Source organism: Vombatus ursinus, unplaced genomic scaffold (genome assembly GCF_900497805.2).
Source record: "Vombatus ursinus unplaced genomic scaffold, bare-nosed wombat genome assembly UNPS02014768.1, whole genome shotgun sequence".
In the NCBI taxonomy this organism is placed as follows: Eukaryota; Metazoa; Chordata; class Mammalia; order Diprotodontia; family Vombatidae; genus Vombatus; species Vombatus ursinus.
In genome coordinates, this window is record NW_020954546.1 from 28167607 (window position 1) to 28182154 (window position 14548).

A 14548-nucleotide genomic window follows, 5' to 3' on the forward strand; every position below is an offset into this window, starting at 1 on the left:
AGAAGAGCAGAAGCAAAAGAGAAATCATAAATATAAAAAACAAAACCCAACCAACTTGCTTAGGTATAAAATAAAGAGATCCAAAGCTTGAGCATTAAGGTAGATCCAGAGACAAATGGTCAAGAGCTTTGTTCCCCTTGGATTCCTCAGGAAATTTCTTTATCATTAATGCCTTTGATTACTGTTAAGTTAATTGGCTTTACTAATGGAGATCTAAAATATGAAAGATTTTTAATATAGGTGAGAGAACCTATGTACAATGCCATTGGTTACCATGCTCATTCAGGTCGAGGGCCCGATAGGAGGATTTAAACAAGATGTGGAATAGATGCAAAACCTGAAAGAGACATTCTTAGTAATGGTACTTGATTGAAAGTCAGCGTTGATTTGTGTAACACTCAGGTGACCAGGAGACTCCCAGCATAGAAACAGATGTTGGTGAGATTCTGAAGAAGAAATCTTAGTAGAGAGAGACCAAGAACAGCAGGCATTTTTGTGATGTTGGGGGGCATTTTGTGGAAATAAACTTTAGATAATCTTTCTAGTCACATGAAAGTAGATTTCCCTAAAAAATAAAATTGCCTTAATCCAGTCATTGATCCAAAGTGCTCACCACCCTCAGGACTTAACTACAAGTTAACTTTGCATCAATCCATTAATAAGCTGAATACTTTTCTAATTTGGGAGTTGAAACAGAAGAGACGATCATGACTACTGCAGACAACACAACTCAGGTTAGGATAGTCTGCTATTCACCCGCCAAGGGTGTATGCAAGGAAGTAGGACCTGTGTGTGTTGTTGATTCTTTCCAGGCTGCCACCATTCTGTACCTGAAACCAAATCTCAGGACTCAGTTTTGAACAGCCTGGAGATGTTTATGTGGTTGGAGTTGGTGGATCTTACAAGAAGTACCTGGCCAATAGGGAGTTGAGGCAATGTTCACATTAATCACTTCCATTTCTGTGGTGTGGGTTGCCAAGTGCTTTCTTCACACCCACCCTCCGAGGTCAGGAGAACAAGTATTGTCTGTATGTTACAGGTAAAGATTTGGAGAGCTCCATGGTGCCTTATGGCAGCCCTCTCAGCCAGCTAGTAAGTGGTCCAGTGAGACATCACAAAAATCACTCCCTGGAAACTTTAGGTTGAAGAAACCCAGCTAGGAATACTCACAGGACCTACAAATCACTTACGCCAAGGCTTGCCATGTGTTGAGACAGTTGCCATCCTTGGGAAATGACCCAATTTATTAACTAGAGCCTCAGATTTTTGAGAGGTATTAATGATTTGTTCAGATGATCCAGGTATACAGTTTGAGAGCTGGTGTCTTTGAGTTCTTTTGTTTTCTCAGAAGAACCCAAGTGTTTTCCCAGTGAAGTGAGACAATGAGAGCATTTTGTAGAACTTTACTGCATTTTTAGCATTGGTTTTGACACAGTATATGTTGTAAGTGGGTTTTTTGTTGTTGTTGTTGTTGTTTGTTTGTTTGTTTGTTTTTTGCTTTTTGGTGAGGCAGTCAGTATTAAGTGACTTGCCCAGGGTCACACAGCTAGTAAGTGTCATGTGTCTGAGGCCAGATTTGAACTCAGGTCCTTCTGACTCCAAGGCTGGAGCTCTATCCACTGGGCCATCTAGCTGCCCTTATGTTGTAAATGTTTTATTAGAAAGCTGATTTACTGTAAAGTGCATGACTTATGAGCATTTTCTAAAATCTGAATTTTTTCAATTTGAGGGATGCTGGTCCCCCCCACCCCCCACATATCTCTGAAATTCAGGTGCAAAGTATGAAGAAGATAAGATTGATTTACACAAATTAAATTTCCATTCATCCTTTCAGGAACTAATCTTCCATAACAAGAGGTACCCTGTGTATTTGAGAAATCTAGGTGTTTCTAAAATAGCTAAGTCACTGAAGACAGACACTACATTTAAAATGTTTTAATTCAATTGAAGAAATGGATATAAACATCTTAGAAAATGATGACATTTTATGGATTATAACTTCTAAGAAATTTAGTACAACTCCTTGTTGTTACAGGCCCTCTTTTATTACTGTAAAGGGGACAACTGGCTTGTAAAACTCCTGAGCAGAGAGCTATCTGTTAACTTTAAACATTAAGCAGATATTTTCTGTGCTTTGAAATTTAGCAGTTAGATACTGTGCCAAACTCAGCAAATAGTCAAGTGTCTGACAAGACTTCCTACTCCAGGGGAAGCACTTTTTAATATTTACATGAATTTAAGAGAGTTTTAAGCAGTTTGAATGGAAGTCTAAGTTGGGTGGCAGTTCATTTTCCCCATCATTGAAAGGGGAAAAAATAAAGCTAATCTTTTGTAAAAGTCTTCCCATCAGCAAGCTGTGATCGTTTATGATAACTCTGCAGGTGGTGGCGGCAGTGACTCATCCAAAGCCTGTTGACTAGAGTCATCAGGAGTAGGACACTGGGTCTGTAATGCGGGGGAAGCTGCATTCTGAACTTCTGAGCTGTATTCCTCCTGGTCTTTGAGGAGTGCTTCTGGAGGAGGGGGCAGCTGGGAAGGGTCAGAGAGAGGAGGAATTGGCTGCCCGCCCGCAGAGTCGAGACAGTCCAGAGGAGGCGGTAGATGAGAGAAATCATTTTCAAGTGAGTTAGATGAGTCAGGCTTCTGATTTTCTGGCCCATCTAAGTCAAGAAGAGGAGGAGCTGGAGTCACTTCCGTCTCCTCTGAAGAAGAAATAGCAGTGCCAACTGTCGATCCGTCAGCACTCTCGTCTGATGTCCCATTTGGGTGGTCTTTCATTTTCTCCACATCTGACTTAGGACATTCATCAAGATTTTCACTTGAGTCAAACAATTTAACATCCAGGTCATCTGCTAAGAGCATGCTTTTGTTTGGTTTCCATATCTCGAGTGAAACAATTGATGAACGTTTTATGGATTTTCCATTTTCTGTGCTATAGTCCATAGACATATCTGGAGTTACTCCATCGGCAAAGGGAGACCGGCCAGCCCAGTTTTGGTCATTGAGGATTGGTTTTCTAAAGCATTTCCAGAGTACAATCATAAATATAGTGACGATCATAGAAGTTAGAATTGTACCAATCAACACACCAGCTATTGAATTGGCTGTAGAGCTTTGAGGTTTTGTTTGGGGGGGATTGTTATTCTTTTCTTCGTAGAATTCTGGAGTAACGACTGTTGATGCTGACTGCCTAGTGGAGCTGGGGCCAAATGAAGATGCTGGTGGTTTCTTGGAGGAGCTGTGGACTGTTGTTACAGGTGGTTGCCTGGTGGAGCTGGGGCCAGATGATGCTGGTGATTGCCTAGTGGAGTTGGGGACAGATGATGCTGGTGATTGACTGGAGGAGTTGAGGGCTGGTGGTCCTGGTGATTGACTGGAGGAGTTATGGGTGGGTGATTCTGGTGGTTGCCTTGTGGAATTGAAGACAAGTGATGCTATTGGCTGACTGGAGGGCTTGGGGACAGGTGACACTGGTGTTTGACCAGAAGACTTGGGGATGGATGATAATGGTGGTTGTCCAGAGGAAGTGAGAACAGCTGATGCTGGTAGTTGTCCAGAGGATCCAGGGACAGGTGAAATTGGTGGTTGCCCAGAGGTCTGGGAGGTGGGTGATGGTGGTGGTAGTCCTGAAGGAGTGTTGATCAATTGTAATGGTTGACTGAGAGGGTTCTCTGTTCCATTTCCAAAATTAGCTGATGTATCTGATATTGATGATTTAAAAGGAGTCGTCTGAGGTGAGACTGTTGAGTATGCCTGTGTTTCTGTTAGACTTGTGTTTGTCAAGTAGCCACAGAAGAGCATTAGGATGAAATGCTTGGGATCCATTTCAAAAGCCTAAACCATAACAAGGCAATTTTTTCCCCCACTGTAAAAGAAAACAGAGGAACAATTAGCTATCATTGGGGGGGGGGGGGGCATAGCTAACCTTGGTTTACTTTATCTCTACATTAAGAAGTGATACAGTGAAATGTCACTAAAGGACTGTGTGCCGTTTATGGAGGACCGGTATATGGACAGACTCACTGTCCAGCTGACCAAGGTGACTGTGCGGTGGTGTACTTTGCAGCCACGTGAAAGTGATTTACAAAGACAGAGGAGGGGTGCAGTTCAAATCAGTGAAGGGGGTACTCAAACCTAAGAAAGGACAGATCCTCAAAGTGTTTGCAATACACCAAAAGCTAATGCAGAGAACTTTTCCTCGTTCAGGGACCGGACCAATTGTTCCTACTGTGTTGGCATAAATTTCTCTGATTCTAAAGTAAAACAAGTAAACTCTCCACCCCTTCTTTAATCCAGCTGCCCTGTTATTTTCCCTTATTTCACTGCCAAATGTCTCAATGTGCGATGGCTGTCCCCACTTGCTGTTCGCTTAAAGCACTTGCACGATGGGGTTACCCTGCACGTGTACTCTTTGTACTCTGAAGCGTCCAGTGACCAACCATCTCATCACTGAGTACTATGGTCTCTGCTTCCCCAATCTGCAGCACTGTTGCTGGTGACCCATCTCTCATGGCCTTGACTTGACTTTTATTTGATACTAATTTGTCCAGAAGACTTACTTAGCAATCATTTTAGGCTTTCTGCTTACATTAAAATGAATGTGCTCATTGTAATTTATTAAGGACATATTTCACCCTTAATTCTTAAGAAGCCAAGCATAGACAATTCTGATTTCAAAGGCTGACTGTATTAATATTGCCATAACACTAAGATTCTATTTTAATCAAGGCCACCAAAAGAGGAAATGCTTTCATGACTAGCAGACCATCCTGCCCCAGATTCCATGATTGACCTCATGCCCCATCACACCAGCTTGAAAATCTTCTCTTAGTTTTCAGGAATGCTACCCCATCTTGGCTTTCACCTTTTCTAGCTGTGCCCCACCCTTGGATCTGCTCTTCCTATAATCTCTCTCCCTTTGGAGATATCATCTCTGTGCAGATAACGCCTAAGTCTTCACAGTAACCAGCACTAAGCACAGTGCCTGGCACATAGTAGGTGCTTAATAAACATTTATTGACTGATTGACGTCTGACCTGCCATCTGGAGCTTCCGTCCCATATTTCCAGCTCCTTGTTAGACATTGTTGCTTTGAAAACCTGCTGTTACCTCACATTTAAAATATTTAAACTTCTCTTCTTTCTCCCCAAAATCGACTTCCTCTCCTGACTTCTCTATTTCTATTAATGGTACCAGCATCTTTCCATTTAGCCCAGTGTAGAGTAAGTCAAGAAAACAATCCCAATTATACCATTTCTGACATTTATTAATTGTATAATCATGGGCAAGTTATTAAACCTTCTGCCTCAGTTTCTTCATTTGTAAAATGAGGTTGATAGTAACTGTAGCATCTACCTCACAGCATGTTGATGAGCCCTTAATGGGATTATATGTAAAATCATTTGGTAAACTTTAAAATGCTTTTGAAAAAGTATTATAATTGTTGTTATTATTATTAAAACTCTGCTCCATCCTCCCTGTGTGACTTTGGGCAGAAGGCACTGTACCTTCTGCATATAGTGAGGGTTGGACTAGAATGAGGATGCACAGCATGATCGGTGGCATCCCTCCATCCCTCCCAGCTCTTCCTTTATTCTCATCCCAGGGTTCTTCCTCCTTCAGGGCCTCGAAGGCGCTTTACATCTAGACTACATAGGCAGCCTCACACCATGTCTCCCACCCATGCCCTGCCAGATTCGGAGGGAGAAAGGACTGAACACCCTCATTTCACAGACGGAGGATCAGGCCTTAGGAAAAACCTTGGCTACTTTGGGCATCATACAGGGGGGAAGTAGCAATCAGTGAACATTCCGTCACCATTTTGTGCCAAGTCAAGTGCTAAGCATTGGGAAAGAAAGAAAGGCTCTTGGCCTCAAGGAGCTTGCATTCTAATGGAGGAGACCAGATATAAATAAACAAGGCTACATAAGATCAGTGGGGATGAACAGGTGGAAGGTGGTCCGGGGGAGAGGGGAGATAGAGCCATACTCTGAAGCCGTGTCTTCTTGTGACTCCAGCTGCACCACACCACATGTGCTAAGGCCTAGGGACTTTTGCCATCTTGACTTCCCTTTCCCACTTGGATGAACCACTGATCTCACCACTCTTGCTTCTCCAGCCAAACTACTTTTCAAGTTCCCTGGCTCAGAGCTGTCTAATGTCTTTTCTATCTGTCCAAATCCATCAAGACCCTGCTTGACTCCTACTGCTGATTGGAGCCAGCAGGAGCCTCAGTCTTCATTTTGGGGTTGGGGAAGCCACGTCCCAAAGAAGTTCAGTGCCTTCTCAGGTAGGCAGCTTCAGAGGCCGGGGATTTGACTCAGCTCTAAGTCCAGAGCCAGGGCCCATGTGGCCTTCCCCAGGGAACCATCAAGTGCTAGGGGTTACCTTCCCTACTCCACCATAACCTAGATCTGCTCTTGACTCTGCCCCTTTTCCCACAGTCTCTCTGGAAAAGGTGGGGAAGGATCATGGTGGTTTTCCTAAAGCCATTCCTAGAACACTCCAGCCTGATGTGCTTCTTTCTTCATTTGAACTCCAGGAATGATCATTGTTATTATATTTCCTCTGGGAACTAATCATGAACTGACTTAGGACATTGCAGGAAAGGGATAAGCTTCCCCCACCCCACTCCCATCTAGATTGTGAATTCCTTGACAGCTGGAATTGTCTTATGGCATTCAAAGAGTCATTTTCTTAGTCCTTTCCTCTCCTCCTCCATTCCATTTCCCAAAATTAGGATGTAATATTCCACATAGTGGGTGCACAGTGAACATTTTCTTCCATCTGGGCCACTACTTTTGGCCATCTCACTGCTTATCAACAACAATAATAATAATAACGAATATTTGTGTAGCATTTGAAGGTTTGCAAGATGCTTTATAAATACTACCTCATTTGATTCCCATAACAACCCTGGAAGGTTGTTATGATACATTAATAAGAAGTAGCCTACGGATGAGGCAAATAGAGGTTAAGTGGCTTGCCTAGGGTCATACAGATAGTAAGGGTCTGAAGCTAGATTTGAACTCAGGTCTTCCTGACCCCATGTCTAGCACCCTATCCACTGTCTCATCTAGTGTTCTATCAGCAGGTGTTCATTGAATGCCCACTATATGCCAGGCACTGTGGTAGGTAATGGGGATACAAAGACAGAAATGAAATTGTCCCTGCTCTCAGGTAGTTTATGTTCTATATTAATGCTGCTAAAAATCCAAGTTAGCTTTGAGGGTCATAGACCCCTGCATTAATGCTGGCAGGGATCTTGGAGATCATTTAAGCCAACCCTTTCGTTTCATAGTTGAGGAAACTGAGGCCTTGAGGGGCAAAGGGTCATAGGGGTGGCCAAGCTGGATCTGAACCTTGGTTCTTGAGCTCCCAATCCAGCCTCCTCCCAGGGCCCTGCTCTTGTTTGATGAATGTCTTTGATCAACTTGGGTAGAAATTCTAGAGGAGGCACCCATTATAGTCATTGGCTTCAACTAAATGTTGGGTTATTCCTGCTATCCCTGTTAGTATGAATGATAAAACGTTGGCTTCCTTGGAAAACATTCCTGGCAATTCTTGAATCAACAGAAAATAGACATGTGAAATTTAAAAAATGTATTCAGCCACAGGTATTTGCCATTTTGTGGCTTTACTTAAAAATAAAGTTCAGTGTAATATTCCTTGTTCCAGTTAACTAAAAAATCATGAGAAGGAAAATACTTAAGGCAAAGGTAGAATGAACAACTTTTAAGGAACCTGTTCAAATGTAGAAGATCCTGTTTTATGTTCACACCCTTTCTTGTCAACAGGAAAGTAGAAATAACCACAGCTTTGTGAAAGCGATGATTCCCCTGCCATTTAAGGAGTATACCTGCTCCAGTCCAAAACCCTGGGCTGCTACCTCTCTCCCTGCTGCCACTGTCTGTTTTGCAGTGTTGGGATTGATGAAACTCCTGGGGCGATAAGGGACAAGACTTGAAACCCTGAGATCAGTGTCATTCTCCTTGTGACAAGCTGCTGAACTATGAACATTGGGGTGGGGAACATACGTGGTGTCATGTGGTATCTCCTACCAGCCTTCAGCTGTTCTCATGGAAGACAGAAACACACACATTGAGAAAAGCGGCAGAGAGCGCCGTCCCCTTGGCTGCCCATTATAGCTCTCCTGGTGACCCGTTGGCTTTGTGAATATGGAGAGTATAACCTTTCTGGGCCTCATTTTCTTTATCTGGGCTGTAGGAGCTCCAAGATGCCTCTCCCCACTAATTGAGCCAAAATGGAAGAAGGAGACAGTTGAGGGCCAAAAGAAATGAAGAAAGCGTTCAGTTCAGCCTGTGTTTGTTCAGGTGTCCACTGGGCAGTGTAGAAGGAAAGGAACAAGGGACATCCATCAGCAGCTGCTTATGAAGTACTTACTATGGGCCAGGTGCTGCACAAAGAGAACACGAGAAAGGAAGGAGAGAATTTTAAAAATAAATTAGAAAATGTGTGAAATGGAAAAAGATCTTGAGGAGAGATAAGTAAAAATAAAAGAGAGTTGGGGGAATAAGTCAGCTTGGATGCCGTGCGCCCCATGAAATCTTCCGCAAATCCCCCAGCTGACATGGAACTCCTCTCCTTTATCCCCGTCAGGAGCTGTGCCTTGTAATCACCCTCATCTGTGGATATGCATTACCCCAACCCCTCTGCACCCCCAAGAGCGTAAGCTGTTTGGGCATAGAGGTCCACCGTTACCTACCATTTCATACCTTATATATTATAGACTCTCGATGGGATCAGGTGCATGTATCTGTCAGGGCGGGGACTCATGGGGGCACATGGGAAACCGGAGCCAAGAAGAAGCACTTATCGGGGGGCAGCTGAGGTCGGTGACCCCCAAGGGAAGGTTCCAGTGAACCAGTGTATTCTCCATAACAGATCTATAGTCCCACCCTGCTAATCACCACCCCCTCCCCTGCGCCCCAAGAAAAATAAGAAGGAGAAAAAGAGCGCACTAAAATGATCAGTAACATATGGTCAAGATGCAGTAGCTACGAAATAAGATTAGGGATAAATGGAGAATAGTTACTCTAGTTATCTTGAACATCATAGGGTAAACAGAGGCAGCTGTTGGTACAGTGGATAGAACAGTAGAGTTCTGGAGTCAAGAAGACCTGAGTTCAAATCTAGCTTCAGATACTTATTAGCTATGTGTCCTTGGGAAAGTAACTGAACCTCTGTTTGCCTCAGTTTCCTTATCTATGAAATGGGAATGATCATGAGGATTGAATGAGATAAAAAAAATTGTGTAAAGTACCTAGCACAGTGCCTGGCACATAGTCAAATTAACTATTATTACACTATTAGTAAGTAGGTTGAAAGTCCAGTATCAGATCAGTGATGCGCATTCGCATGAGGTATTTGGCTTAGACATTAAGAAGTACTTCTTAAATATGATTGTGGAACATGGAGAAAACATTTGAAATTTTCTTCTGGAGATTGGGAGAGAACTAGACAGTGGGGGGGGGGGGGTTAGGTGCAGGTTTTGCTTTAAAGAGGGTAGAAGTTTTGTTTTGCTTTTTTGGAGGTCCTTTCAGCTCCGTGAGAACACTGGGTGACTGACCACAAGCCACCATCACTTTTCTACATTAGCAGCTTTGGTCATTTTATTCAAACTGGCCATTCCGTAAAGCATAGATTTTATTTAAAAAAACAAGGCAGCTTTGTTTAGCATTTGCTTTCCATTCCATCCAGGTAGAATCAAGCTCAAAATAATTTAAAAATAGAATGAAAACATCCTTAAACACTAAACGCCTAAATTCAGGAATGGCATTTTTGAAGAATCTGAGAATAGGGAAACTACTCTGGGGGAAATACCACTTTTATGTTTCTGAATTAATATCTTAAAGGAGGAGGTACAAAAGAATCTTGAATAGTAGAATTTTAAAAGCAAATTTGGACATATTAGGGATTTCTAGCTTCATGTGCAATCTTCTGTTTGATTACATATATGGAAATGCTGATTTTATTTGGTGTTTAAGTTCAGAATTAAATTAATTTTTAAAAATTAAATTAAAAATTTTTATGGAAAGACAACATAGGAGCCTTTATAGGGAGACATGATAGGAGTATTTCCTTGTCCTTATGAAGTAGATTTACTTAATTTCTGATAATTCCTACTATTTGTACATGCAGTAAATTTATAGAGCATTTTCAGATTTAAAAAACCCAAACAAACCAGGAATATTTTGTAGTGTCCAATTCCTACAGAGCCGGCATCTTAATTGCCTAAATTTTGGTAATGTTTACTTATTCCGAAGTAGTAAGTCAACAGATGTTAACTGCAATAGGGTTTCTTACGAACATTATTTTGTTTAGTACTCTATGAGACCAGGTTCTTTGTACTTTCTTTCTGTGCAGATTGGGGAAATTCAGAATTTTATTATTTAATTTGATCATTGTAAGGCAGTAAACAGAACCTTGAGCAAAAATCCACTATGCCTAAATTTGTCTTTAGGAAGTGCGATCCACATCCAGGGACTAGAGCAGTAAGCATCAGGTAATTATTTGGGTAACTAGTGCGCCTCTGAATAGTCGTGTAAAGACACAGAGCCGTGAGCCAATTTAGAGAGCGCTAGGTTGCCCCATCCTTTCCCCTCCGTTTATAGAAGAGGAAATTTGCCCCAGATTGTCCAGTGTCATCTCAGGCTCCTTCCAGCTCTGAAACACCGTGATGCTGTGAGGTTTTGGGGGGAGGCAGCCGAGGAATTGAAAGGCCCTACTCCTGGTGACTACATTTGTCCTTTCTCTTCTTCAGTTACGTTTGTACGTAATTGCCACAGTGCAAGCTACAAAATTCAGTTTTGGCGAGAAAAGACAATGATGAATAATTCATTGATAATTTGGTAGTTAGATTTTTTTTTTTGGAAGTCTTTTAAAAATGAAATGAAAAGAACATGAATGTTCTCATTTCCTGGTTGTGGACTTTGGTAATTTTTAAATAACAGTAGTCAGTGACAATTTTAAGATTCTGAAATATCTCAAACCAAAAGTTCAACTTTTCAGGAAATAAAATGTCAGACTCCTCATGTTGTGGGTCTGTTTTCAGTGCATATGATCGTATTGCTGCTATCCTCAGTTTTCTGGATTATTCAAGTTTTTCTGCACTTGGAAATTTTTATGATTTTAAACATGGAACAATTCATTAATAAATTGCGGGTGAATGCCTCTTGCCATTCAAGTAAAGCCTTACTAAGAAAGTTCCTTAAAATTCTGGAATTTTGGACTTCAGCTAAAAATGTTTCTGCTAGCAGAGCTCAGTAGCTGATTTTATTTGTTTCCATTTTGATAGACACAATAAGATTACAATGAAAGCCTCATCAGCCCATCCATGTAGTTAATAAAAGCAATTTGGCCATCCTCCAGGCCAGTGAAGAATACCAATTATTAATTTTAATAGGAAACCATCGTAAACAAAGAGAAACCCAAAGATAAATGCCCGCGTGAAAATTGCTCCTTACCTCCGCCGTACCTTTCTTGTCAACAAGGGATGGCCTTATCGGTGGTTTGACAAAGAAAGCAGAAGTTGTTGCTGAACCCACTCTAAGATGGGGCCTGTGGAGAGGTTTGAGGAGGAGGAGGAAGTGAAGCAATTATTGCTTCAGGCCGTGTAGAGAGCAACAGAAAGAATGATTCACCCAATGTACTTCGAACTCAGCACCCACTCACATGCGCTCCCCTGAGAGATCTTGTGAGTCCTGGGCATCCGCTGACAAATAGACAGTTGGACCTCAGGGAACTGACATGCCTGCTTCATGGGCTATGTAGAGCTAGCCCTGAGGAAAAAGGAGGCTTCTGTCTCTGTGACTGTGTCCACATTTCCTCTGGATGTCTCTGAGATCATCAGGTGAAATTGTTTTCTTAATGACGTGACTAACGTTCATTTAAAAAATCTGCCAGTTAAGCTGACAGTCAGAGGACTAGTGATACTTGGTGCTATCAGAAAATAGAAGACATCAAGTTGTTACCAAAATATTTCTCCCTGTCAAGTGTGGCCGTTACTGGAGGAGATTATGTCAGTAAAGTGGCTGCTGGAGCACCATCAACATTCATGACAAATGATTAACTGTAAATGCCCTCGCTGGTGGAGGCAGCCCATTTTAATGAAGAATATTTGATCTACAGAAGGAGTATAAAGATAGCACCTTTTACTTAATCTTGCAATCAAAAATTATCCTGATTCCTTTATTTCAGCCAATCGTAATGCTGAGGTGTCATTACTTAAGAAGTGGTGGTGTGGTGCAGGGTGCCCGGAGGATCTGGGTTCTGATCTTGACTCTTCTGCTCAGTACCTGTCTAAGTGTAGCAAGTCACGTCACACTGGGCCTCAATCTAGGCCTGTAAAATAAGGAACTTGTACTAGATAGCTGATATGGTCACTTCCAGCTCTTAAGGTGTGGTCTAGAACTTCTAGGGCAGGAATCCTTAAGCCAAAGTTTGGTTAATTTGTCTTTTAAAAAATATTTTGATAATGATATTTCAGTGTGATTGGTTTCCTTTATAATTTCATGTATTTAAAAAACATGATTCTGAAAAAGAGTCCATAAATATCATTAGATTACCCAAGGTAACCAAGACACAACAGAGATTAAGAATCCCAACTCTGTAATGTTTGAGATGAGTGAAAAAATACAACTTGAGATTTTGGTAATTCAGATACCAATTTTTTCCTGATTTATTACTTTATAATTTAATTTGTCTGGAGTTAAAAATCCGTTCAGCAGAAGTAAAATGATCATTTACAAATTCCATTTCTGTAGTGCTTTCCCTCACAAAAAATCAGTGAGTTTGATAACAGAAGTATAATTTGTTTCCCATTTTACAAATGAGGAAACTCAGTGTCAGAATTAAGTGAGTTGTCATTAAATAGTAAGTATTGAAACCCATGACTGTCCTCACTCAACTCTAGCACCATTTTTTCATTTAGTATTTCTAGTATCTCCTTTTTTTTTTTGAGTATGTAATTTTTGTTAAATTGAAAGTACACCTATCTGGCATTGTCACAAAAATTTGCTTAAGTGCGTATTTAGTCTTCCTTTTTTTTTTTTTTAACATGGGACTGAGGTGAATGACATGTTTGACTTAATGGAGAAATAAGACCAGGAGTGTAACTGGTAAAAATGTAAAATCTGTACCTGGATGACTCTTGGCACAAAGCCCAAGCTTAATGGCTTCATATGGGGATGAGGGTTTGACAGGTGTGTGTTCAGTAAAAAGGGATACCTGTGGCAAAGCAGCTTCAGCAGCGTGGTCCCAACCGTACGTGGCTTGGCTCGTGTCACTTTTGATTTGTCCCTTTAACAAATTATCCAGTATTGTTTAAGGGAGGATTATCTGGGATGGGGATCTTACTCTTTCCAACGCCTTTTGGGGGGGCCTTTTTTCCTTGCTGGCTTTCTTTCTGAGGGCATCATTGGATATTGTTTGGGCCATTTGGGGAAGTCGTTGTGATGCCCTTAATATCATTCAGAATTTGGGGTTTTCTGTTATTTCTAAAATAATCAGCTCATGAAGGAAGGCCATGCAGAAGTCCTTTTATATTTGCTTCTGGGTGCTTCTAGAACTAATATATTACTGTTCTTTGGTCCTTTTTCTTTAAAAAACAAAACAAAATTTTATCTTTAGCTTTTGTTTTTACATCAGGCATATCCTACATTGCTCTCATACTCCGCCCAGTTTCTCACCCCTAGCCTTCTCTGGAGGTGAGGTTGGTCATTAGAGTTAGACAGTGTTCAGTTTCACTGTCCTGGATTTCTAATTGATCTTGACTGGACTTTTGCTGCAAGCTTCTGTCAACAGACACAGAAGCCTACTATATGTGTAAAGCCCCATGGGAAAGTTCTTGGTACCCAAAGATAAAAGGAATTTATAATTTAATAGGAGTAGATAAAAGTGCTTAGAGAGGTTGAAAGTACTAATAACGATCCAAAGAAGTAGGTAGAGATAGCAAGGGAGATTTCCTGGAGGGCGTTGAACCAGGCGGCATTGGGCAGCAAAGGCCCTGGAGGCCTAATGATTGTTAGGAGACCGAGGCAGAGTGGAAAAAGGGTAGATTGAGTGTGTAGTAGAATAAGTGAAGGAGAGTGATGTAGAGTAAAGGCAGTTTGGGGGTGGAGTAGGGGACTTGAGTGGCAGGCTAAGGAGCTTGGCACTGGAGAACATTGGAAAGTCTTAGCCGCAGAGTGATGGGATCAGATCTCTGCCTGAGGAATATCAGCCTGGCACTGGTGTGTTGAGGGAGTGACAGAGCCCAGGGGACGGAAGGAGGGAGCCGGATGGGGAGTCCCTGCGGTCTCAGAGCCAAGGACTCTGAGTGTGAAAGGCTGGTTTTCCCCCCCTACGCGGAACAGGACAGATTTGGGAGGTCACACGTGGTCAGTTTTTTATTTTGCGCAGGTTTAGTTGGAGGACCTGGCAAGACCTTCAGGCTACAGCTGGAAATGTGGTTCTGATGCTTATGTTGAAAGTGGGCGTGTTGATTTGGAAGTCCTGGGCAGAAAGATGGTAGTTGTGGGATGTGTCA

At 41.9% G+C, this 14548-nt stretch overlaps 2 protein-coding genes across 16 annotated transcripts in view; one reads left to right on the top strand and one right to left on the bottom strand.

The window, feature by feature from the left end:
* Window positions 1–14548, top strand: part of NF1 (neurofibromin 1) — a 246780-nt gene that overhangs the window by 177032 nt on the left and 55200 nt on the right. The gene's annotated exons all lie outside the window — the stretch shown is intronic.
* Window positions 1921–11824, bottom strand: EVI2B (ecotropic viral integration site 2B). Of its 2 annotated transcripts, none has more exons than XM_027862590.1 (2): window positions 11498–11824; window positions 1921–3865 (listed from the first exon to the last, which is right to left on the bottom strand). In XM_027862590.1, the coding sequence occupies exon 2, from the start codon at window positions 3823–3825 to the stop codon at window positions 2365–2367; it is 1461 nt and encodes a 486-aa protein (XP_027718391.1). In that variant the 5' UTR covers window positions 3826–3865; window positions 11498–11824; the 3' UTR covers window positions 1921–2364. The 2 variants fall into 2 exon arrangements, with proteins under 2 accessions (XP_027718391.1, XP_027718390.1); XM_027862589.1 differs by having other exon boundaries at window positions 11487–11823.